We start from the raw sequence: 26,343 nt of genomic DNA, 5'->3' as shown, positions 1-26,343 counted from the left end.
GATGAACTGAGGAAGAATGATAAAGTACACAATAGGTTCATAAAATTTATACCAGAGCAGAAAGTTTTGAAAGTTTAAAATATATGATCAAAATTTCTGATTTGCATGTTATAAAAAACCTTTTATGTCAATTTGTTTATATATATATAAAAATTGTTTGTGCAACGAATTAATATATTAATAATTCACAAAGCTCAAATATCTTAAAATTAATAAGTAAAAAGATTTTCGTAAATCCACAAAAGTACCAAAGTTTAGTAAATATGTAGTTAGCTTGAGTAGACACACTAAAACGTGCATTTACTCTAAATTTGTCCATCTGTACTTTGAGCTCAACCATCCAACTTGTAATTTTTCTTAAATTTTAAATGTCTTTCAGTTTGGGTTTAAAGATTCCCCCTGCCCCCTCCCCCCGAGCCTACAAATAGGAGGAAGCCCGGCGACCCATCTTCATTCCTTACTCTACCCTCGCCCAGTAAACACGCCTGGGAAAACATGAAGGTAGGTCGTCACGTGACAACACTTTTCAAGGTCAATATTTTGTTTGACCTCCCGGTGATTTATGCTGACCTCTGTTTTGCAAAATGACAAAAAGTGTTTAAGTGAACTTTTATTACTGTGAGAATGACCTCATATTCATGAATTTTTTTATCAAAAGGAATTGAGTCATTGTCACAAACTCAAATTTGCTAATCCCTATATCTTTGCAACCTGATGCTGTAATCCTGTGATTATTTTATCTAGCAGAATACATAGGTTGAAATAGCTAAGGTCTACAACATTGGGTTGTAAAGATATAGGGATTAAAAAATCAGAGTTTGTGGGAAAGACTCAATTCTGAATTTTTTGTAATCAAAAGTTTACAAATACTAAAAAAATAATGGACACTTTTTTGATAATTGCCTTTTACACCCGAAAAGATTTTCACGCGTGCGTGCGATGTTCATGTACGATATATAAAAAATATTGCGTTTTTAAGAACTTTTATTTTAAATCTTTGCCCAGAATTTTTTTGTTATAGCCTAATCAGTAATCATGCCTAATGCACGTGCAGAAGAAGAATAGTAATGAAGATGGGAGGGAAGGGGGGGGAGTAGGCAGGGTCTAAAGTGTTTCTTATTGCTTGTCTGTATCTGGTGTAGACGGTATAGAATGGTTCATAGATCAAGGAGTGTCCAAAACCTAAGAAGTTTGGACGATCCAGTGTCCAGTTTAGATTAATCACTCTGTCGGAAGTATAGAAACACACACTAACACTTAGAACACACCTTGGCAAGCCTTTACACACACAAACACACTCATATTACCACACCATGTGGGAGTTTACCAAACTGTATCTGCATAATTAGGTTAAAATTCCGTTCACTTTGCCAGACTTCGTAGTAATTACCATTTTTTCATCTCATCACCCCCCCCCCCCCCTCCTCCATCATCTAACCGCTACTGCACGACATTCGTATCGGTTTGCAATTTAAATGCAATTAGGAAATACATAATGCAAATTTATTTGTGCACTGCATCCTGTACAGTTTTTCTAGCTACTGTTTTTATTTTTTCTGTATTTTAATACATTCAAGACTTATTTCTACAGGCAGGGTACACAGGATACAGGGTGGTTGTAAAGCGTTATTATTGTTTGTTTTTATTGGCAGAAGTGGGGAGTCACATCCTGTGAGTTTTTTTAATTTCAAATAAAAACAGCAATAATGTTTAACTATTTTATAAATCATAATTCATTCAGATTTTGAAATTCTTTCGATAAAAAAAATATTTCGAATTTTATCAAAATCATTTCATCAATCGAATTCGCGCGGTGACAAACGGCCTTGACCAGTTAATTTAATCTAAATTTTATTACAATTAAATCGGTGTCCAAAACCGACTTCGTCTGAAGCATATGTTTATTTATTTATTTATGTTTGCGTTTGAGTACAATTCTATGATATATTTATCTGGTCCTTTGTGTTAGGGAATTTAGTATTTTCCAATCCCTTATCGTTGAAACCTAATAGAAGAAATCTTTGACATTTCACACACAAATTATTTGATCCAACAGAACTTATAGTTTAAAATATCTCAGGTCTACGATAATGGGTTGCCCAGATATATGGTGATGTGAAAGACTCAATTCCTTTTTTGAGAGTAAAAGACACTGCAATAGTTTTTAGATTAGCGGGATTCAATGAAAATTGTTGCATATTAAAAAGCCAGCTTTTTATAATTTTATAAAGGAATGTATTTTTCTCACTTTTGAACAAATTTATGACACTATAGAATCCCTGATATTTACATTGCAACCCTGAAACCAGTGTCGCAATGTTAGATTGCAACCCTAGGGATGCAATCTAATCAATTGCGAATTTTTCTGCGGGTTTACATACAACTCCGAAAACATTAATCAGATTTGATTTCTGAACTCAAAAATATGTGTTATATTACTAAATAGATTTTATAGTTTATAAACCTAGTAAAGAGTAGATTTTGATGTAAAATCTTGTGCGGAAAAATCTCCATAAAAGGAACTGAGTTATTGCCACAAACTAAAATTTTCTAATCCCTATATCTCTGCGACCAGAAGGTGTAACCCTTTGATATTTCAAACTTAGATTATTTGATCTAACATAATTCATAGTTTGAAATATCTAAGGTCTATGCCATTGGATTAAAAAAATATAGGGATTAGAAAATCAGAGTTTGTGGCAAAGACTCAAATACTTTGTTATAAAGTTTAAAAAAAACTACATATCTCTGCATTTACGTGAGGCAGCTAGGATGCAATACATATAGGAGAGAATATTACGTTGCCTTGGGTCCCATAGCACATTAATTGCATCTCTATTGCCTCCCTTTAATGAAAAGATAAATAGTTATTTAAACATTTTAACTTGATATTAATTCTGTAAAGCATATATCTCGTGTTTATTTAGGGCATCCTGTATTTAAACATTTTTCTCATGAGTAGTTTTTCTTTCCAATATTTCTACAATGTTGCATGCAATTTTACCCCCAACAAGATCTAGTTTGACATGGAAAATACACATTCCTGATCTGCTGTATTGTACTATATACATATAATATATGTATATTTATCATATCAATGTTAACAGATAATCTCACCTTTACAAACATGAGTTAAGTTTACGTTTACGCTAAACCCTACAAATGCGTTTAAAAAGAAGATAAAAAGTGCAGAATGCAGAATACACTTTCATATCACAATGCACAGTGCATACATACATTCTTCTTATATCCATAGGTCAGGACAGAACATATTCGTAGATATATATCTAGCAACTCAAATCTATACAGTTGAAGTTCTGCTCATTTATAGAGGGATATCTTTTCCGCGTCATTTCAAGTGATCCTTCACTAGTGATCAATTAGAGTTTTTTATTTAGAAAAGAAAGGACACTTTTTAGCATTTTTTAAATAAAAGTTTTAAATGTACCGTTGTAAATGCGATATTGAACTTAATGTTTACAGTCCCTTGGAAATAAGAAAGAATAAAATATTTCTTTAGCGTGTCCGGCAACAATGGATAGTAATGATTGTGGATTTACATATTGACAAATTGGTTAACCATTGGTGAATTATTAGTTAGCTTTTGAACTTTTGAAAATCATTCTCTAGATATGGATTGTCTTGAATAGAGTAGGTTAGTATAAGAGAGGGAAGGTGGGGTGCATATAACTATAGGAGGTCGGATGAAGGGGGGAGGAGAAGATTATTGGAGATGGTTGGATGGAGGGATTTTTGGAGGTGGTTGGGTGGAGGGGTTGGGGATTATTGGAGGTGGTTGAGTGGAGGGTGGAGAAGAAGATTATTGGAGGTGGTTTGATGGAATGGGGGGATTATTGGAGGTGGTTGGGTGGAGGGGGTGGGGATTATTGGAAGTGGTTGAGTGGAGGGTGGAGAAGAAGATTATTGGAGGTGGTTTGATGGAAGGGGGGGGGGGATTATTGGAGGTTGTTGGGTGGAGGATTATTTGAGGTGGTTGGTTGGAGGGGGGAGAAGAGGATTATTGGAGGCGGCTGGGTGTGGGGAGGTGGGCTGAGAAGAAGAATATAGAAAGGTTTGGTGGGGAGGGGATAGAAGGATGATTGAGGGGATTTTGAAGAAAACTGAACCACATAACAGAGAATTAATCTATTATCTTTGGTCTGAACAATTTTAAAGCAAAATAGACAATTGTTAAATTATGCGTTGTAATAGTAAGCTATGTAGTAAGGATAGCAAAAATTTCCATGTTTATAACTTTGTAAGTTTATTCATCTCTATATTTTTATGCATCTTCATCTATCTATCAATGAATTATAAATATTAATATCTCTATCTGGGCAAGAGTTAAGAACCATCATTTATTTTAAGATGAAAATATTCAATTTGTATTTAATTAAAACTCTTGAAGAAAAATTGCAAGCTGAATACAGTGAGGAGGTGATTAATTGAATTTAATGCTTCATGAACTATGAATATGAACATATTTTCATAATTTAGCATTCATTAATATAAGACTAGATACTAAACATAAATAATATTTAAAATCCAGGCAAAGTATTCTGGGAGGTAATTTTGCAGCAACAAATAACACTTCTTTTATTTTTTCTCCAGTTTTCAACATTAGAGTAAAATTACGGAGCTTTGCATTCATATTTACTTAGTTTTTTTTTCTGTATTGCCATTTTAGTAGAAGGAATATAGACGTAGTTTTCTGTATTGCCATTTTAGTAGAAGGAATATAGACGTATTTTTCTGTATTGCCATTTTAGTAGAAGGAATATAGACGTAGTTTTCTGTATTGCCATTTTAGTAGAAGGAATATAGACGTATTTTTCTGTATTGCCATTTTAGTAGAAGGAATATAGACGTAGTTTTCTGGTGACCGTACATTTCACGCACCTCTGATCCTTTAGTAAAAGTAAATTCAACCTAAAGTCTGACCGCGTCAACCTTGTTGCACCGACTAGTCCTATTGAGTGCCTGCTTTATTTACCCTATAATTTCCGGGCGATACAGTACAAACTAGGACCGGAAAGATTCACCCAGCTCGGAAATTCAAATTTCCTATGGCTGCCCGTGATTTATTAGATTGCATGTCCAAATCACAACGGCACTCTTTAAATCTTTGTCTGAGCTAATATCACACTTTTTTCTTTTAAAAATTTTCAGTTGGTGGCCTCTTTAGAAGTGATTTGAGTGATTTTCGGATTAATGCGTCAGTGGAGAAAAATGGAATTGTCAATGGAACAATTGTTCAGATAGAAAAACGATGATATCTTCCTCATCGTTATTCAGATTAAGGGTTAACGGATACCGTTGTAAAACAGATATGCAAATATTTAAATGTAGGGTCACTTGAAATTATGTCTATAGTCTCTTTAAACTGAAACATTTTTAAACTTTAGTTTAGTGCTTTCAGTTTGGCCTTTCCGTCCCATTTTTCCCGTAAACCTATATACTGCTGTTATATAATAGATTATCATGCTGGAATTACTTAACTACAATTGTTTCAATTATAGGTTAATTCAAGCAAATTAGTATTTGATAGTTTTCCTAGTTTAGTTTAACTAGTTTTGACAGTTTTACAAGCACACTAAACAACTGGGCGTTTTTACGACGTTGCTTTAATTCTCGTTAAGGTCTCCAAGAATTCCATTTCCTTCCTTCCTTCGTCACATCCAGTCGAGATTTATTTAACAAATACAAAATTTTTACTTTTTATTTTTAAATTATTCATTGCAAAGTTCTCTATATTCCTCCTCTATTCTATGTATGTAATGTAATTGACATGATTAAATTCAAATAAAGATCAGAACCTTCCTATTTGATATACATATACACGCAGGCCTGATTATAGATAGATAGATACCGAGCTAGATAGTCGAAAGATGAACGGAAGAGATATAAGATGAACATGGATACGTGGAAATCCTCTCTCGACTTTAAGCACACGCAATACACTGTCATTCAGCAGCAAACTTCAAACTGCAAATATCAAACTTCAGATATGAAACTTCAAACCTCAGACATCAACTTCAAAATGTAAATTTCAAACTTGCTTCAGACATAAAATTCAAACTTCAAACTTCAACCTTTAAGTGTTAATATTCAAACATATAACTTCTAGTTTTAAACTTGATATTTGAATTTTTCTAAGATAAAAACTTCAGGCTTAAAACTAATATTCAAAATTAAAACTAAAATCTTTAAATTGAATCTTCTAGATTAATATTACAATACAATCTTTAAACTTAAACTTTCTAAATTCAAACAATAATCATTAAACAGAAATCTTCTGAACTCAAACTAGCAATCTTTAAACTGAAATCCTCTAAATGCAATTTTCAATCTTTCAACTTTAATCTTCCAAATTCAGACTACAATCTTTCAGCTAAAATCTTCCAAATTTAGACTACAATCTCTAAACTAATATCTTCTAAATTTATACTACATAATCCGAGCTCTAGATTCAAACTTAAATCTTTAAATTAAAATTTTCTAAATTCAAATTGCAATCTTTAAATCGAAATCTTCTAAATAGGAGCATGAAGCTTTAAACTGAAATATTCTAAATTCAAACTAGATACAATCTTTAAACTCAAAACTTCTAAATTCAACTTAAAGCTGAAAAATCTAATTTGAAAGATACAATTTAAAATCTTTAGACTGATAAATTCTGAATTCTAACTATAATCTTAAAACTAAAATCTTCTAAATGCGAACTACAATCTTTAAAAAGAAAGCTTAAAACTTAAAAACCAAAAGAAAAGTTTTCAACCCAACATTTAAAATTATATTATTAAAATCCATTTATTAACGTTCGGCACACGCATACCCTAAACTAAGATTGGTTTAAAAACAAATGAAAAGTGTCACGGACATTAAAAAAGGCTGAGTTGTTTAAAGGTTTACATTTTCGAGGCGGGGGGCTTTTTGAAGGTCTGTAGGGGGGGGGGTCAGGCAACAATGTTTGTGCTTGTGGGGTCGGTAGCCCACTCCCAAAATTTCTTTACGGACATACTACGCACGTAGACAACGTGAATAAAGTACGCCCATTCACTGAAATTGCGTGAGACACACGCACAAATCCAACACGCATACACACGCACTTTCATCACAACACACAATAGTGAATACTAGGAAGATGTGTCGACACCATTAAACAATAAATTAATTGTTCGTCTGATACAATAGATTTTATCCAGACTTAATCTTTTTCAATTATTCATGGAAGTTTGGTCAGTAAATTAGTTTCTCAACAAATAGTTTAAAAGTAAATATGTTGTTAAACTAGACAATGTATAATATTGTTTAATATATTTATAAGTATGTATTGCAACGGATTAACTTTGTAGTAATGTTTGGTTGTTGGTTTGTAAGATTGACACAGCGTGAGTGTTGGCTTTTAAATTCTAAAATACATTAAAAAAATGCATAGCAGATGCATTAAGCGTGGATGTCTCGGTGTCTTTCTTGCCAACTTTAGGTCTGGCTTCTGTCTAAAATCTTGATGCATTTTTGTCTCTAAATGGAGATCTGTCTGTCCGGTTCTTTTAAACTTGATAACTAATTGATTGCAGATCATTTGCTACAGCTTTTAGGATTTTAATGTTTTAAAACTTGTTGGATTTCAATATTCAGTGGTTGCCATTTGATAAAGATACTGTCCGGTGGTGGTTCAAGTCATTCTGATATGTTTGATATATGAATGTTTTATGTCTAACCATTGTATTGTCGGTCNTTCCCTCAAACACACCTTAACTCCATTAGTATGTCTAGTCAGGAACAAAAAACTAATCATGGTTCTCTCATCCATCCATCGTCCTTGCTTTCATCCTTCTTCTCTCATCCATCCATCGTCCCTGCTTTCATCCTTCTCTCTCATCCATCCAGCGTTCTTGCTTTCATCCTTATTTGAGCTTAAGATCTAAGATCCGTGTATTTTTAAATCTGGAGATTAAGCATGGATCTCCATCTCATGGAGATATACGGATTAATTTAAATCGATATCCCATAATGTTTATTCTTGCAGGGAAAATTGATTGATCAACCATTAATCCTCAAATTCAAAAGTGCATTGAACCTCAAAGTGTCCACTTTGGATATCAAGATTGATAAGCGTGTAATGTTTTTCATTTCATTTTCCTTCTCATCAACTTTAATTTAAAGTTGATGAATTGTTGTTTATTATGAAGCATTGTAAAGTTTCTGTTCCCTCTTTTTTTTGACATTTTCCCTTGTTCGAATTTTACTTGCATCAAATTGTTTCCCATCTTTACTAGGAAGCTTTATTTACTCCTGCGCGCCATTTCTGAGAAGTTTTCCAGCTGAGCACCAGCGGCGCGTGGATCAGTTTTTGCCGCAAACTTCGCATAAAACTTGTCTGGGTTGCCAAAGTCTTAATTTTGAAGACGTCAAAAAAATCTGCACATTTCTGTTCATAAATGTTTCTGAGATTTCAGATAAATGAAAAATGAACTTTTTGCCATTGTTACTTTGATAACTGACGAGCTTAACCATATTTTTTCTGAAAGAGGGGAAATAAGCGTTGAGTTTTTTAAAGGAAGGTGGGTCGCTGTGATTTATCCAAAATGAGCTGAGGGAGTTTGATAAAACAAATTATAATTGTGACCTTTTAAAGCAGGGAGGCTAAAATCTGAGTTAAATCTATTGGTATTGGTTGGTAGAATCGTGATAATAATCTTAAACTTGAGATTCTCAAAATCTTGTCAAATATCTCAATTTTCCTCCCTTCCGCCTCATCACATCACTCTTCGATCATCATACACTCATTCATGTATTCATAATTCATCCTTATACTCATTCTCACGCAGCACTCATCCTTCTCATACATTACTCATCCTCCTCATACATCACTCATCCTCCTCATGCATCACTCATTCACCTCATACATCACTCATCCTCAAATATCACTCATACTCCTTATTATTAATTTTAATTATTTACACCCATATGTTATACTAGCTTGGGAACCCAGCGCTGCGATGGGTTCTAAAAGTTACTCCCGCCGTTAACCCGCACTTAGACTTTTTTACCGGTAATCAAAAGTCGATCCGCTCAACTTAGAATGTCAAAACAAAGAACATTCCCATGCGTCTCACGAGTTTCCCAACCAAAATTTGAGACAAAACGGTTTAGGGGTTCCTGAGTTATGATCTGACAAACAAACAAACAGACAGACAGGGTGACAAACAGAGATTACAGCTTTTACATTTATAGATTCTAAAACTATTCTAAAACTAAAAAAATTAAAACAATTAAAGCCATCTTTTCTGTGCCGATTCGTCTATTCTATTCTCTGTCTATGTTTGAATACATTTGATCGAATAAATTCATGTCTTGTCATCAAGCAGTAAGCCGTCATCAAACAGCCAATTTGAATTATGCCAAGTAATCATATGTTTACAATTTGTCTTGATAATTGCGTTTTACCTAAACCCCCCTCACCCCCCTCCCCTCTCCTCTAACAGAACCTAAGTCGGGGAGCATGCATCAAAAACTTTTCAACAATACAAATGAAATATGTAACCGATCTTGAATTTAAAGCTAAAACACTTTAAAGTGATTAAAACACAGGTTACTTAACATATTTGGCGCGTTAATACCCCTCCCCCAATTTTATTCTTATTTAGAAAACATTCACCGATTATATGTAGAATGTTTGATAAATACATTTTTAATAATTCTATTTTTATTTTTCAGGTATGTTTCTTCTTGACCTTCTTTGTGCAACTGAACATTACAGTATATGTTCAAATACACTGTAAAGTGTACATAATAATGTACAGTGTACATAACAATGTACAGTGTACATAACAATGTACAGTGTTACCCACAAAGGATTAGACTGAAAAGACGTTTTTAATCTCGTCGATTTCAAGCTAAAATTCAGTGTTATGCCTTAAATCTGCTCTTTAAATGGCTAATTTAATGATTTGTTAAAGGAAAAATAAGTTTACAGTTATAATAAGTGAATTTAGTCCAGGATATAAGGAAACAAGCATTAAAACTTCCATACAGTCGTCTCTGAGGTATCATCCTTTATGGCTAACCCTGTACATAACAAAAAGTTTACAATTTACGTATTTCATTCATTCAATTAATTATAAACTCGAGTCCTGGACAATTTAATATATATATATTAGCTGTAACTTCTACAAATTCCAAAGTTCTGACCGGGGAATTTCTTTTTAACATTATTAGAAAAGACGACTTTTATTCCGTTTTATTTTAGCTATCACTATAAAACACTTTTCAATCTAATTTGATAATTATTTTGGTTTTGTACTAAAGAATATAAAGGCAGTACACTGTTCGTACTTTACTAATATATACTCAAGGAAGAGCAAATTATTAATATATTCAACGATCATTCATTAACGCCTTCAATATTCCATTCATTCATTCATTCATTCATCCTTAGGATTTTATTTATCTATCCAGTGTACCCATCTTCTTTAACTTACATTGGGATACATTACAAAGATACTAAAAATCGACCAGAAAATAAGAATTGAAAACAACGGTTATTTATCGTTAATCCTGAAATCCTGAAATATTCGAGCAGGACAAATCATCTTTATACAGGACACATCATCTTTATACAGGACACATCATCTTTATACAGGACACATCATCTTTATACAGGACACATCATCTTTATACAGGACACATCATCTTTATACATCTGAGATAGTCAATTATATTGTATAAATAGTTAGAGATTATATCAAGTGATACAACAGATTTATTTTGAGCCCTGGGGCAATATTTGGAGATTAATTCTTAGATTAATCGGACGATTATTTGAATATTTGATAAGATTAATTATTCTGCTAAAATTAGCAATTCGAAGATAAATTGATTAACATTATGATTAATGTACGGAATATGTTGGTGGTCAGGGGGAATATGGTTCGTCTTGTAAACTTTTTGTCTAGTCTTTACCTATCTGTCTACCTATCTGTTCATTTATTAATCTATCTGTCTACCTATCTGTTTATTTATTAATCAATCTGTCTACCTATATGTTTATTTATTAATCTATCTGTTTACCTATCTGTTTATTTATTAATCTATCTGTTTACCTATCTGTTTATTTATTAATCTATCTGTCTACCTATCTGTTTATTTATTAATCAATCTTTCTACCTATCTGTTTATTTATTAATCTATCTGTTTACCTATCTGTTTATTTATTAATCTATCTGTCTACCTATCTGTTTATTTATTAATCAATCTTTCTACCTATCTGTTTATTTATTAATCTATTTGTCACCTACCTTATTTACTTATCTGTTCTTTATCAGCCTATCTTTCTGTTATACTATCTGTTTGCCTATCTGTTTACTATCTGTATATCTTTCTGTTTTACTATCCGTTTGCCTCTCTGTTTACTTATCTGTCTATCTTTCTGTTTTACTATCTGTTTACCTATCTGTCAACTTATACTGTCTATTTATAAGTCTATCTTTCACCTACCTGTCTTCGTATCTGTTTCTTTCAGTCTATCTTTCTGTTAAACTATCTGTTTATCTATCTGATTACCTATCTTTACCTGTATATTTGTATATATGTCTATTACTCTGTCAAAATGTAAATGTTTATTGATCATCTTATTTCTATAATTGCGTAGTATAATTATATGCCATTACTTCTTTTTATCTATCTGCCTGTTTATCTGTTTATTTGTATACTTTTTGGTTATTATACAGTCACATTACTCAATACACATATGTCAACTAATCTGTCTATCATTGTATTTAGAAAATTGTGTATTAATGACCCTGTTGAATTTTATGTTTTCCAATTTTTTTTAGCTGGCTAAAGTTTTATGTTAAAAATCTTAGATTTGCAGTTAATTAAACTTTAGAGTTAAACCCAAGTATTCTTTGATGGCCACTCACAGACACCTGAAAATCTAAGACAAACATAACATTTAATAAAGGAAACATATTTGTTGAATTCTTTTTCCCTCCAACCTCCCCCCCTTCTCCCAAAGCAGCTATGTGCACTTGTAAACTTAAAATATAAAAGAGCAAAGTTTTGTGGAATAGCGTTAGTGCTCAAGTTTTGGGACTGGAAGGAACTTTTTTTTAAACAAAGATTCGACTTTCTAGACAAGGTAGGAAAGCGTTTATCTACCCTAAACCAGTCCCTCAGCAGTTCTATTCTAATACTTCACTGTAAAATGTACACAATTCCTATCCCCCTACCCTCAGGTGAAATATTTCGGAAAAGAGTAGATTTTCCGGCAATATTTGAGAAGGAAACGCTTTACATTAAGTTAACAAGCAGTGGATATATGAAAGTTGAGGGATTGCATACAGGAATTGGCAAAAACTTCTTAAGAAAATTAAAAAATGTTGGGTCGAAATTAAATATTTTTTTAAATGTGAGAGAAAAATTTCCAGATATATTGGAAAAGGATGAATACCAAAAATGGGAGGGTTGCATGGATGGTTGGCCGGTTGGGTGGGAGGGTTTGGTGGAGGTTTGGGTGGAGGGTTCGGTGGAGGGTTTGGGTGGATGGTTGGGTGAAGGGTTGGGTGGAGGTTTGGATGAAGGGTTTGGGTGAAGGGTTTGGGTGGGAGGGTTTGGTGGAGGTTTGGGTGGATGTTTGGGTGGATGGTTGGGTGGATCAACAACATTTCTTTGATAAATTTATACTTTATTCTATTCTTTAACTTTATACAATACTCAGTATTTGAATCTGTATTCATGGTCTTTGACATTTTATAACAACCTAAAACTTTTAAAAGCCCAGGAGTTTAATATTCAATTGGGGTGGCGGGGGAAGGTCAAAATGAGTTGGTTAAAGCTTCCTTTGTTACATATCTACAGGGGGCAAATCTTCGGCATGGTGCTTTGAATCTAGATTCGGTAAGGATCAGACTGGATGTCGTCTTTATTATTAATTAAAATATCAAACATTTAAAATCGGCATTTTAGTTGGTTTATAAGAACAAAAGAATTCATTCTTAATTTTTAATTGTCTCTTTCATGAAATATACATTTCATTCTAATTCAATTACTCATCTCATACAATTCATTTTATCTCACTTTTTCTTCCCATCAAACCTGCTCATCCAACTCATTCTTCTTATACTACCCATCCAGCAGTATTATCCAACCTTCTCATCCATCTCATACTTCTTGTACTACCCATCCAGCAGTATTATCCAACCTTCTCATCCATCTCGTACTTCTTGTACTACCCATCCAGCAGTATTATCCAACCTTCTCATCCAACTCATACTTCTTGTACTACCCATCCAGCAGTATTATCCAACCTTCTCATCCAACTCATCCTTCGAATTTTTCCTTTCAACCTAACTGTCTCATCCAACATATTACACTTCTCATCCTCCCCACACATAGATTCATCCAGCTCATCAATTTTTAAGACAGGGTTGACTTTGAAGTGTCGCAACACCTTGGGCTTAGATTTTACCGTTCTAACTCACTTATGCTTTTCTGTACCTCTTTACATGTACATTTTAGCATTAGATAGCACTTGTTGTCAGCTTTGGTTGTTAAGAAGTAATTGACAAAATTCTCAACAATTTTTGTTTAAGAGCGTGAGACCTTTAAATGAAAGTGTCCATCCAATCTAATCATCCAACCCCATTCTTGTTAGCCCCTTCCTATCTGTCTAGTCCCTTTTCTTTTCATCCCTCTAATTCTATTTATCATAATATTCTATTTAAGTAAAATATATTTTTTTTTATAAACACAATTATTTGTTATTCCTGATATACAACACAAGTGCTTTAAATCACTTCTATTATGTAATAATGAACGTTTCGTCAGTACAATCACCCAGCTATAGAAGAACCCCCCCTTTAAATCTTTGTCTGAGCTAATATCACACTTTTTTCTTTTAAAAATTTTCAGTTGGTGGCCTCTTTAGAAGTGATTTGAGTGATTTTCGGATTAATGCGTCAGTGGAGAAAAATGGAATTGTCAATGGAACAATTGTTCAGATAGAAAAACGATGATATCTTCCTCATCGTTATTCAGATTAAGGGTTAACGGATACCGTTGTAAAACAGATATGCAAATATTTAAATGTAGGGTCACTTGAAATTATGTCTATAGTCTCTTTAAACTGAAACATTTTTAAACTTTAGTTTAGTGCTTTCAGTTTGGCCTTTCCGTCCCATTTTTCCCGTAAACCTANCCTTCCCCCCCCCCCCATCGCTCATTCCTCCTCCCTCCTTCCCAATCTTCATAAAAGATCCAACACTTGTTGTTCTCCTTTATCAAATCAATATTTTTTTCCTTTATTTAAAAATTTAAAAGTATCGATTAAACCTTATTTAGTATTCTTATAAAAACCATGAACAATGTCTAATGTTCCATGCCTGACCTCAATGTAAAAAACTGTTTGACTGAATTCGGAATTTATTTGGCAGTAAAATACGCAAAAAATGTTTGAATGTGAGAATCCCCGTTTTACGATGTCTTCCTCTCCACTCGTTGGAGTCTCTGCAAGTTTAGTTTAAACCGTATAGAGTTAAGTTCTGTGCCGTTCTCAAGTTACAATTCCCATATCTTGCAATTCTACGTAATCTTTATTCCACCATCATTGGCCAATCTCAAAATATAATCAACAACAACAGTAAAAAAAAAACGTTAAACGTTTTGAAAACTGAAAACAAAAGTTAAACGATATTTATTGAAGACGGTTTGTCACTGTGTAAACTTGACCTTGCTTACTTCTCCAAAGTGAAGATTCTTTAGAGAACTCCCCATATGCAACACAAATGGTCAAATTGAATGTGACCTTGTCTCTAGTTTGTTTGATTACACCATGGAACAAAAGATTGCCGACATTTCTCTCATTTTTCATTTACGCAAATGCTGGCATATTACGCAATAACTCAAAGTATTATCAGATTTAATGGTGGATTCACAACAATTTATTTCTCTTATTTCTTATGCTGCTAAATTTCAATGAAGCCTAAACAATTTACAAATTGCCTCATGAACATGTATTGAAGAATAATCTATCAAAAATAATTGGTTTTTAACGACACTCCCAATCCTAAACGGAATTTTATTTGTAATAAATAATCTTCAATCATACACATAATGGTAGATTATCATAATATGTTCTAGATACATATATTTGTGCGACGTGCAATCTCAGCCCAATTTGAACATTATGTACTGCACGTTTTACGCGTAGCACACTTGCACACCGTTCTAAATACAAAAATACCCAAAAAGGATGAGTCTTTTATAACAACCTAAAACTTTTAAAAGCCCAGGAGTTTAATATTCAATTTGGTTTTTAATAATGCCTTGAATTTTAACCTTTATTGGTAACCCTGTAGTTTCCGCACAGTACAGTGTACAGGGTTACCCACAAAGTTTGAGACTGTAAAGACGACCGGAAACTCTTACTTTTTGACGATTAAATTAAGTTTTCTGCTTGAAAATTGTTTATTTAAAATACTTAACTAATAAATTGAAAAAGAAAGAAACAAGTTTATGTTGCAGGGAATCATAAACATAAGGAAATCGTCTCTGAAGTCTCATCCTTTGCGAGTAACCGTGTGCAACAATAAAAACTGTAAATGCACTTGGCAGTCGTTCCATTTAATTTTGGTTAATCTCAGTGCTTAACCCTTTTAGTCTCATCTGCACCATTATCAAACATAAAAACTTGTTCATCTTTAGTATCACATATAATACAGTGGTAGGCAATTATATCAATACAAAGAAGTCGAATTTTTATTTAAGTTTGGATTGTTCATAAGCTTTTTTTTGAATTGCAAGTTTACAAGTAATTACAGAGAATCTGTTTTTAATCTTATAGATTCTCCATGTTGTCTAAAGCTTTATATGAATAAAAATTGAAATCGAAAGTCGTCTTCATTGTATTGATATTAACGCCTACTACTGTATGTTATATACCTAATTCAGTTCAGAGACGATTCTACGGAATATAATAAGCCTTCATTGTTTTCCCCATTTGTTTCTTTCTTTGTCAAATAATGTACTATACAATTAGAAGACAATTTTATAACTGAAATTTAAAAATTAACCCGAAGCTTATTATAATTAAAGATTATTAGTTCGTCATCCTAAATGTAAAAACCCCAATATATATACAGGGTGTCCCAAAAAACATGGGAATTCAGTGACGAATTCGAAATCGTCTTTGTTATGAATTAGCATTGTAATACCTAATTTCAAAAACCATAATATTATTATGTCTGCTAGAGTATATTTTATGAAATGGGTAAAAGACTATAAAGATGTGTCTATAATGTCGTTGCAAGATGAACAGTAAAGATGGACAAGTTTACTCTGTTTGTATACTCCAATTTTCTTGTTTTACTAAGTACAACCGTATGCAGTCAAAACATAAACAAACAAATTGTGAACATAGCAGACGAAACTCTTACAGATTACAGCTTTCTCAGTAGGTATCACTATCACTATACTAAATACTAAATCAAAGAATTATTTGAAAAGACGATATCGAATTCGTCACTGAATTCCCATGTTTATTGGGACACCCTGTAGTATATATCTTATCTTATTGTTCTCAACTAAATCCACAATTAAACATTAAATTGTTGGTCCGATGTTTTTAAAGAAAAAATACCATGACGCTTATTTAAATGATATATGTACGCCAGCTGATGAAAGCGGAAATATATTTGTTTGTCTAGACCTGTGCTCATCTTTTCTTAGGATTCTTTTCCTTGATCCGATAAAAGTTGCAAACCGCAACCGGAATACCGGAAAACACGCTTCCGCAATCCGCAGATATAAACCTCTATTGAAATGGACAATTTTTGAATTCAAGGCCTTTTGGGGAAAAAACCAAGCACTACTCACATTCCTCATATTTTCAAGCCCCGTTGCGCACACCATTTTAAAAAAGATATTTTATTCATTCGTAGCTTTATATTTTGATAATGTTTAACCATGTTCACACCGGGTTAAAGGTGAGATGCAAGAGAAAAGTTATTTTTGATATTTTTGATATTTGATTTTTATTTTCAAAAGTTTTCATTCTTATAAGGACTCTAAAGCGTAATTGCCAGTGAACCTTTATGCAAAGATGACAATGCCCAATTCACAACGGCACCCTTAAAATATTAATCTGTTCAAATTTTGGAAAATATTGTCGTTTTTCTAGGTTTAAAAAAGTTTCTTTCTAATAATATCTAAACGTTTTCCTGCAGCAGAAATCCGCTAGTCACTTTTGTATAAGAAACTACATTTGTAAACAGTTTTCAAAATTATGAATATTGATATCTAATTCATACTTGATCAGACAAATCTTTTATTGGTAGCAAATGGGAATCAAGCAAAGCCATCCTTGCATGTAATGTTACTTTAAATTACACTTACAGTCCCTTTAAGGGAATAGTTAAATATTTTGTCCAACAACATTTCTTTGATAAATTTATACTTTATTCTATTCTTTAACTTTATACAATACTCAGTATTTGAATCTGTATTCATGGTCTTTGACATTTTCCTCCCCTTGTATACATCTTCACAATTCATATTCATATTAGCCTTAAAGGAAAATAATTTGCTTCTTGATGCACAAACATAGTTATGTAAATTAAAGGTTATGCCGCATTGGGAGAGATAGGAGGAACTCATTGAAAATTCCTAATTAGGCTTTAAGACATGGATTAACTAGGAAAGGATTAACTAGGAACGGATTAACTAGGAAAGGATTAACTAGGAACGGATTAACTAGTAACGGATTAACTAGGAACGGATTAACTAGTAACGGATTAACTAGTAACGGGTTAACTACTAACGGATTAACTAGTAACGGATTAACTACGAACGGATCAACTAAGGAAAGGATGATATAATTGACTTGGTCAGCGTCTGACAAACATCAATTCATAAACTTTGGTTTTAATTCGCAACATTTTAAAGGAATCAGATAAACTTCACCGAATAGCTAAAAAAGTGTTGTTTAAGCATACCGGCAAAGTTTTATGCTAAATCTAGAATTAAATGATTGGGAACACTAAACAACATCCCTTTGGTTAATTCAAGTGTCTTTAGGGGATGGCTGGATGGGAGGGAAGTTTTCAATTTTTCAATTTGTAGTGGATTAATGATATCAGAAACAATATGTAGTAAAGATAACTATCATGAAAATTTATACTACATGATTTTACCAGACCCTCTCTAGTAATATTAACATCATGATAAGCAGGGAAGGGGGGGGGGAGGTTAATGGAGCTGATAGAACAAAGTCCAGTCATTTGATCAAGCAAAATAGAAGGTAAAAACAGGAAAATATTTACAAAAAGTGTTTTAAAGTATTTTAAATTAAAAATTTACTGTATAAAAACGTAAAATGTGAACTACAGCTAGGAATGACAGATGGACTGAATGTGAACTACCGCTACGTATGACAGATAGAGCAAAGTGAACTACAGCTAGGGATGAACTATGGACTGAATGTGAACTACAGCTAGGGATGACAGATTGGTCGAATTGAACAACAGCAAGGGATGACAGATGGATGTAAACTACAGCTAGGGATGACAGATGGACTGAATGTGAACCACAGCTAGGGATTAACGATGGACTGAATGTGAACTACAACTGAGGATGACAGACGGACTGAATGTGAACTACAGCTAGGGATGACAGATGGACTGAATGTGAACTACAGCTAGGAATGACAGATGGACTGAATGAAGGAATGATGATGGACCTATTAACACTTAGTTTATCTGTAGCTAGGGGCTGTATCTATAGTTCCTACAGGGTCTTTTATAGAATATTATTTACCATAACACACACACACACCCCCCATTACATACACACACTATACACACAAACAAACAATGGGGAAACATACAGCAATAAACTATGTGTGGGGGGGGGGAAGTAACCACAAATTTTGAAATATGAAAAAAGATAATTTTCTTGTCAAAATAAAATTATTCATCAACATAAAAGTAAAAACATCTTAAATACATCAAAGTAAATTTGAACAACATGATAACTATAATTGTATTTCTAAATTTGTGTTTGTGTTGGTGCTTGTTTATTTGTTAAAAAATGGGTGGTGAGGTGTGCCCTGTCGATGTTTTAAATGTTTTAAATTGAGCTAGCAAAAGTTTTATTCCTTACATTCAGCCACTAAACGTGTTGGCATTATTTGAATCCATTACAGTAATATGAACTGAGTATTTTTCAAAAAATAATAGTCCCTTTATCTTTGCAGTACGATTTCGTAGACCTTGGATTTTTTATACAAAAATATAGGGATAAGAAAATTTGAGTTTATGGCAAACTTGGTTCCTTTGCTTTATTTTCATGTCCTTTGATTTTAACTAGTAAATCCTATATTTATAAAACTATTTCCATATTTTGGCTAATTCGTAGAACTACACTTTTCTTTCCAAAAACCACCCTATTCCCCCTCTCTTTATAAATTCTTCACAACTACTCTAGCCGTCCTTCGTAAATTCTATATTACTACTCCTCTTCCTATATAAATCCTACACAATTAAACTCTCCGTCCTTCGTAAATCCTACACTACTACTCCTTTTCCTATATAAATCCTACACAGTTACTCTCCGTCCTTTGTAAATCCTACACTACTACTCCTTTTCCTAAATAAATCCTACACAATTACTACGCCATCCTTCGTAAATTTTACACAACTACTCCTGTTCCAATATAAATCCTACACAACTACTCCTTTTCCTAAATAAATCCTACACAATTATTACGCCATCCTTCGTAAATTTTACACAACTACTCCTCTTCCTATATAAATCCTACACAACTACTCTCCATTTTTCGTAAATTCTACACAGCTACTCCTTTTCCTATATAAATCCTACACAATTACTCTCCATCCTTCGTAAATCCTACACTACTACTCTCTTCCTATATAAATCCTACACAACTACTCGCCGTCCTTCGTAAATTCTACACTACTACTCCTGTTCCAATATAAATCCTACACAATTACTACGCCATCCTTCGTAAATTCTACACTACTACTCCTTTTCCTATATAAATCCTACACAATTACTCTCCATCCTTCGTAAATTCTACACAACTACTCCTTTTTCTATATAAATCCTACACTACTACTCCTTTTCCTAAATAAATCCTACACAATTACTACGCCATCCTTCGTAAATTCTACACTACTATTCCTCTTCCTATATAAATCCTACACAATTACTCTCCATCCTTCGTAAATGCTACACTACTACTCCTCTTCCTATATAAATCCTACACAACTACTCTCCGTCCTTCGTAAATCCTACACAGCTACTCCTTTTCCTATATAAATCCTACACAACTACTCTCCTCCCTTCATAAATCCTACACAACTACTCTCCATTCTTCATAAATCCTACACAACTACCCCTCTTTCTTTATAAATCCTACACAACTACCCCTCTTCCTTTATAAATCCTACACAACTACCCCTCTTCCTTTATAAACCGGCAGTTTTGTGTATCTTAACTTAGGTTAAGGTTCCTCTAAGTATTATGTATGTATAGAAGCATGGATTAGTATAAGTTTAAACCTGACAACGTCTGCTATTTACAAAAAATATCCTTCTCTCTCTCTTTCTTTTCTTTATTCTTCTGAACCTAAGATGAAAAGACGTACACGTACTAAATATTGAATAATGGCTCTTTTAATGCCTTCCTCTTATACTTGCAATACATGTAGTACCCTCTACACTCATCCTTATTACTTTCCTTTTTACAGTACACTAAACCATCTAGCCATATACCTTTCTTTCATCCTAGCAACCTTCATCCTTTCTATCCTTAAATCCTTCATCCCTGATATCCTTAAATCCTTTATCCCTTCTATCCTAACAGCCTTCATCCTTTCTATCATAATAACTTTCATCCTTTCTACCCTAACAACCTTCATCCTTTCTATCCTAACAACCTTCATCCTTTCTATCCTAACAGCCTTCATCCTTCTATCCTAACAACCTTCATCCTTTCTATCCTAACAGCCTTCTTCCTTTCTATCATAACAACCTTCATCCTTTCTATCCTAACAGCCTTTACAATATACATCTTTTCTATCCTAACAACCTTCATCCTTTCTATCCTAACAACCTTCATCCTTCTATCCTAACAACCTTCATCCTTTCTATTCTAAAAACCTTCATCCTTCTATCCTAACAACCTTCATCCTTTCTATCCTAACAGCCTTCTTCCTTTCTATCATAACAACCTTCATCCTTTCTATCCTAACAGCCTTTATCCTTTCTATCCTAACAACATTCATCCTTTCTATCCTAACAGCCTTCATCCTTTCTATCCTAACAACATTCATCCTTTCTATCCTAACAACCTTTATCCTTTCTATCATAATAACTTTCATCCTTTCTATCCTAACAACCTTCATCCTTTCTATCCTAACAACCTTCATCCTTCTATCCTAACAGCCTTCATCCTTTCTATCCTTACAACCTTCATCCTTTCTATCCTAACAACCTTCATCCTTTCTATCATAACAACTTTCATCCTTTCTATCCTAACAGCCTTCATCCTTTCTATCCTAACAACATTTATCCTTTCTAAAGCCATTTCCTTATTAAAATATTCTAATCCTTAAAAACAAGATTTAGTTTTTGTTTTGTTTAGTTAAGAATGATAATATTTCCATTTTTAAAATAAATGATAGTTTATTATCGACCGGAGCAAATTCTTTGCATTATCAGAATCCATGCATCATTTGTATAATCTTCCAATGAAGTTACATAGATAAATAGTTAATTTTTTCATGCATTTAATCTGTTTCTGCATATTTACTAAACTTATTCATACTGTAGTTAGCATACAAATAAAGTTTACGGAAGATAAAAGAACTTTTAAATATGTACAAGAACTTATATTTATTTGTAATAAAGATGTTTATTTGAAAAGGACAACGGGTATTTAATGTTCGATATTTCAGTGGTTCTGCCTGATAAGCATAGCTGTCTTGGGACTTGCGGTATCCAATGGAGCACCTCAAATCCCCGCTGGTTACGGAGTACCCCAAAGTCAAGCTCCTTCTAGCCAGGTCTCCAGTGGGTATGGAGCTCCTTCTAACCAAGTCTCCAGTGGGTATGGAGCTCCTTCTAACCAGGTCTCTAGTGGGTATGGAGCTCCTTCTAACCAAGTCTCCAGTGGGTATGGAGCTCCTTCTAACCAGGTCTCCAGTGGGTATGGAGCTCCATCCGGCCAAATCTCCAGTGGATATGGCGCACCGCAAGGGCCAATTATTGGTCCATCTCAACAAGGAGGAGTAGGTGGAGGGAAACCATCCTACCGACCAAGAAGACCTGCTAAAAGACCAAACAGACCACACAGACCAAGCAGACCATCTTACAATGGAGGTAGCATATAAGAAAGGATAAAAGGTTAAAGATTAATACTTTACTGAAACATATTTAGGCGGTGGAAAGCCAGGAGGATTCGACATTGGAAACATCTTCTCCGGAATTGTTGATGTTATCAGGAAGGTGAAGGGTGGAATTATCCAGATTGATGGCGGAATTCTTCAAGCCAAGGTAATTCATTATTTAGTTGCACTTAACCCCATTAAAAAGTAGAATTGGTTTATATTTGCTCTCCTTTCCTTAAAGTTAGCTCAAATGAAGAAAGGTTCATTTATAACAACAAGATGTAATATTATTTCTAAAAACAAATTAATGTCCTAAGTTTAAGTCGATCAATTGTTAAGAGTTAATTTCATCGTAAAGATTTTACGAGAAGCTTAAACCCCTCAAAGGCGCGGTAAAGCCCAGGTTTGAAAATAAACTTAATCAAATATTTGCAAAATACGCGCTCACATACAATAGGCCATTCTTATTCAACATGGGTCATTTGATGTAGATATTAAGAGATAACTATGTGGTTTAGAACCAGTTAGAGACCCTTCAGGAATATGACAATAATTAGACACAATCATGGTTTTCCTCAGATATAAAATTATACATTATGAAAAAGATCAATTATTGTCTTTTTAAAGTTTATGTTGTTGATGAGAAGATACATCTTATAATAGGATGGGTGAAAATTGTTTTAAGGTCTAGTCCTCCTGTTCAAGTCTGAAGCAAATGATTGAAAACACGGAACTAATTCACTAATCCGGTCAATTCTCATCAAGTTCTGTCCAAAATTATTTGACGTAAAACTACTCTTTAAGTTAAGACCAAGCAGGGGGGATGGGTGTGGGTGTTAGGGGGGAGGGGAGAGGGACATGCAAGCTATTCTGTATTCTGAACAGATAAGGAAGGATAGCTATAGTGAGTATTTGTAAATGGGCGAGGCCTTATGGTGGTACGGATCGAAGAATATTCTTCAACATTAATAACAAAACATGTTGGCATATTCAAGAGGGATTTAAGGATTATTAGATAATATATTTTTGTTACAAATATTAAGCCCTGGATAATGTTATATGTGCTCAAGCATTAAGTTAAAATATACCAAGAGGACCCATCATTTAAAATCCATCTATCAAAATTGAATCTTTTCAAATACTGGGTACACGCATATATGCATCTCTCGTCAACACAGCAACACCTTAAACCAAACCTTGCAAGTTACAACCCTCCTTCTCAGAACAGTATGCAACTAAATTTTATTTATCAAGGGATCTATAATCAAATCTGCTGGAGATTTCTTATCAGGCATTGGACAAGGAATTGCTGGTTCCGATAATGGAAAAGGAAATAATGGTAATAATTCTTAAACTAATTTAGTAAATTATTAAGTTACGATTATTTGCTTAAGTTTAGACTTATATTGTTATGAATTTAGGCTACCAAAAGCCCTCATCCAGCTATGGTCCCCCCTCTGGCAGTGTATCCAGTGGTTTCAGTGGTACTGTGTCCTCTGGATATGGAGGAGCCGTGTCAAGTTCATCCGGTAACGCCAACTATGGAAATGTAGGAGGAGCTAGTGGAATCTCTGATGGATACGGAGCTCCTGCTGCAGCCCCTATCTCTATACCTTCTGAAGGATATGGTTCCAGCTCTGCTGTTGGTCCTTTTGAGCCCAGTCCTCCTACTTATGGAGGTTTTGTGGCATCTGTTGAGCCTGTAAGTTCTGGATATGGAGGTCCTACCTCAGACACCGGATTTGCTAGCCCTGCTGTGGAATATGATTTTGGTGGAGAGCCAAGAGGAGCTGGATCTGGTTCTGTTGCAAGTGCTATTGATGGCTATGGTGCTCCTTCAGCGGATCCTATCAGTTCTGGGTCTTTTGATGCTGTTTCTGCTGTTGATAGTTATGGTGCTCCCTCCGCTGATCCAATCAGTTCAGGATCCTTAGATGCTGTTTCTGCTGTTGATAGCTATGGTGCTCCTTCTGCTGATCCTATCAGTTCAGGATCCTTAGATGCTGTTTCTGCTGTTGATAGTTATGGTGCTCCTTCTGCTGCTCCTATAAGCTCTGGATCTTTTAATGCTGCTTCTTCTGCTGACAGCTATAGTTCTCTTTCTGCTGAACCTTCAAGCTCTGGATCGTTTGATGCTGTTTCTCCTGCTGACAGCTATGGCTCTCCTTCTGGTAATCCTATCAGCTCTGGTAGCTCTGGGTCTTTCAATGCAGTGGCCAGCAACGACTTCTCATCTGCTGATCCTATTAGCTCTGGATCCTACTCTGCTGCTTCATCTGGATATGAAGTTTCATCTGATGCAGTGTCTGCTGATGACAGCTATGGCTCCCCTGTTGCTGATCCTATTGGTGGAGGATCTATCAGTAGTCCAACTATCTCTGCTCCTGATTCCTATGGATCTCCTGAAGCTGCTCCAATCTCCAACGAGGACCCATATTCAGCTGGATCTGAATCTGGGTTTGGAGACTCAACTCTGTCTGTTGCAGTTCCTGCAAATGATAACTATGGATCACCTTCTGCTGATCCCCTTGCTTCCTCCGCAGTTGCTGCAGTCTCTGACAGCTATGGTGGACCTAACGCTCCTCTTGCAAGCAGCTATGATGCTCCTGCCGTCCCTGCAGGTATGTTTTCAACTAACAAGAATATTTAAAAGCTTTCCTCCGATTTTTAAATCTTTGTTTGTTTTAGGCTATGCTTTTTAAGCAGAAACAACTTTAAACCTCAATACAGTACTACAAAACAACATTCACAGAAGTATCATCATCCTTACCGGCCATTTTAAATCAAATTCATATATCCACAGCACAACTATTCTCCACACGATGGTCATTATTGTCTTTTCTGAATGAAAGCTGCTAGCAGCGGCCATTTTAAATTTTCTGCTCACAATGGCCATATTAAATTGTCGGCATTAACAATTGAAATTGTGGCATTACTCTTATGTGTTTTTATATTCCCCCTTTTTACAGGGAAATGGCATTCCTTATCTATTTAGAAGTCAAAACTCTAGTCCTCTCTTCATGTATTTATGTATTTATTAATTTAAATTTCATGTAACTGCTATCAACGGAGACCTTCTAAAAATCTTTTGCAAACAGTTATTTTGGTTTAAGATGTGTTTACATAAATGATTTTTATTTTGTTTTTAGTTTTAATCCTATAGAATGTTTTACACTTGTCTTGCATTCATTTTTTGAATGTTGAATCTGGTTCAATATTCAGAAACCTTGTTTATGTTTATGTCCAATTTTACATTTTAAATAAGGCATAAGTTGATATATTTCCAAAGTACAAAGCGCCTTATACTTAGGTAGACGCATTGTTACCAATTTTGGACAAACAGAATATTTTCTCAGAGAGAAAATTTTCTTTTATTTTTATTATTGTTAAAACGTTTACGGAAATTTTCGTAATTGTGTATTTTCATATTTGGACTTGAAATAGATAATACTTTAAAAACCTTGTATTTATTATTTTTGGAATATATGGTGATGTGAAAACTAAACTATTATGGCCTTTCATAACTGGATGAAAACATAATTATTTTTAACATTTACAAGACAATTTGGCAAAGGAATTGAGTCTTTGCCACAAACTCCGATTTTCTAACCCCTTTATCTTTGCAACCTAATGTCAAACTATAATTTTTGTTGAATCAACTAATCCAAATTTAAAATATGAAAGGTTCAATCCATCAGGTTTTAAAGATATAGGGATTAGATCATTTCAGTTTGTGGCAAAAACTCAACTCCTTTACGACTAAGGACCACGACGTTAATTACCACACAAATAGACGGCTGTTTAGTGTTTATGTTTAAACTTGGAATAATTGTGCTTAAGAAATATCGTAGGAAATATTGTCTTGAAAGACGACATTTCTAGTCGGAATATTTATTTAGTCTTCCCAACCCTCTCTTATACAGGGTGTCCCA

General features: G+C 34.0%; 1 protein-coding gene across 1 annotated transcript; it reads left to right on the top strand.

The window, feature by feature from the left end:
* Positions 1–443: 443 nt before the first annotated feature.
* LOC111707002 (pro-resilin) lies at positions 444–25,864 on the top strand. The gene is made up of 6 exons (XM_023479976.1): positions 444–501; positions 21,980–22,403; positions 22,462–22,577; positions 23,666–23,750; positions 23,833–25,032; positions 25,100–25,864. The coding sequence occupies exons 1-6, from the start codon at positions 496–498 to the stop codon at positions 25,111–25,113; spliced, it is 1,845 nt and encodes a 614-aa protein (XP_023335744.1). The 5' UTR covers positions 444–495; the 3' UTR covers positions 25,114–25,864.
* Positions 25,865–26,343: the final 479 nt, after the last annotated feature.

This window comes from Eurytemora carolleeae, unplaced genomic scaffold, assembly GCF_000591075.1.
Source record: "Eurytemora carolleeae unplaced genomic scaffold, Eaff_2.0 scaffold52, whole genome shotgun sequence".
In the NCBI taxonomy this organism is placed as follows: domain Eukaryota; kingdom Metazoa; phylum Arthropoda; class Copepoda; order Calanoida; family Temoridae; genus Eurytemora; species Eurytemora carolleeae.
Note: the sequence above shows the minus strand (reverse complement) of the source record. Positions and strands in the feature narration are given on the sequence as shown.

Coding starts and splice junctions, on each gene's coding strand:
- LOC111707002 (XM_023479976.1), top strand. Junction 22,404..22,461: donor CAGACCATCTTACAATGGAG/GTAGCATATAAG, acceptor AAACATATTTAG/GCGGTGGAAAGCCAGGAGGA. Junction 22,578..23,665: donor GCGGAATTCTTCAAGCCAAG/GTAATTCATTAT, acceptor TTATTTATCAAG/GGATCTATAATCAAATCTGC.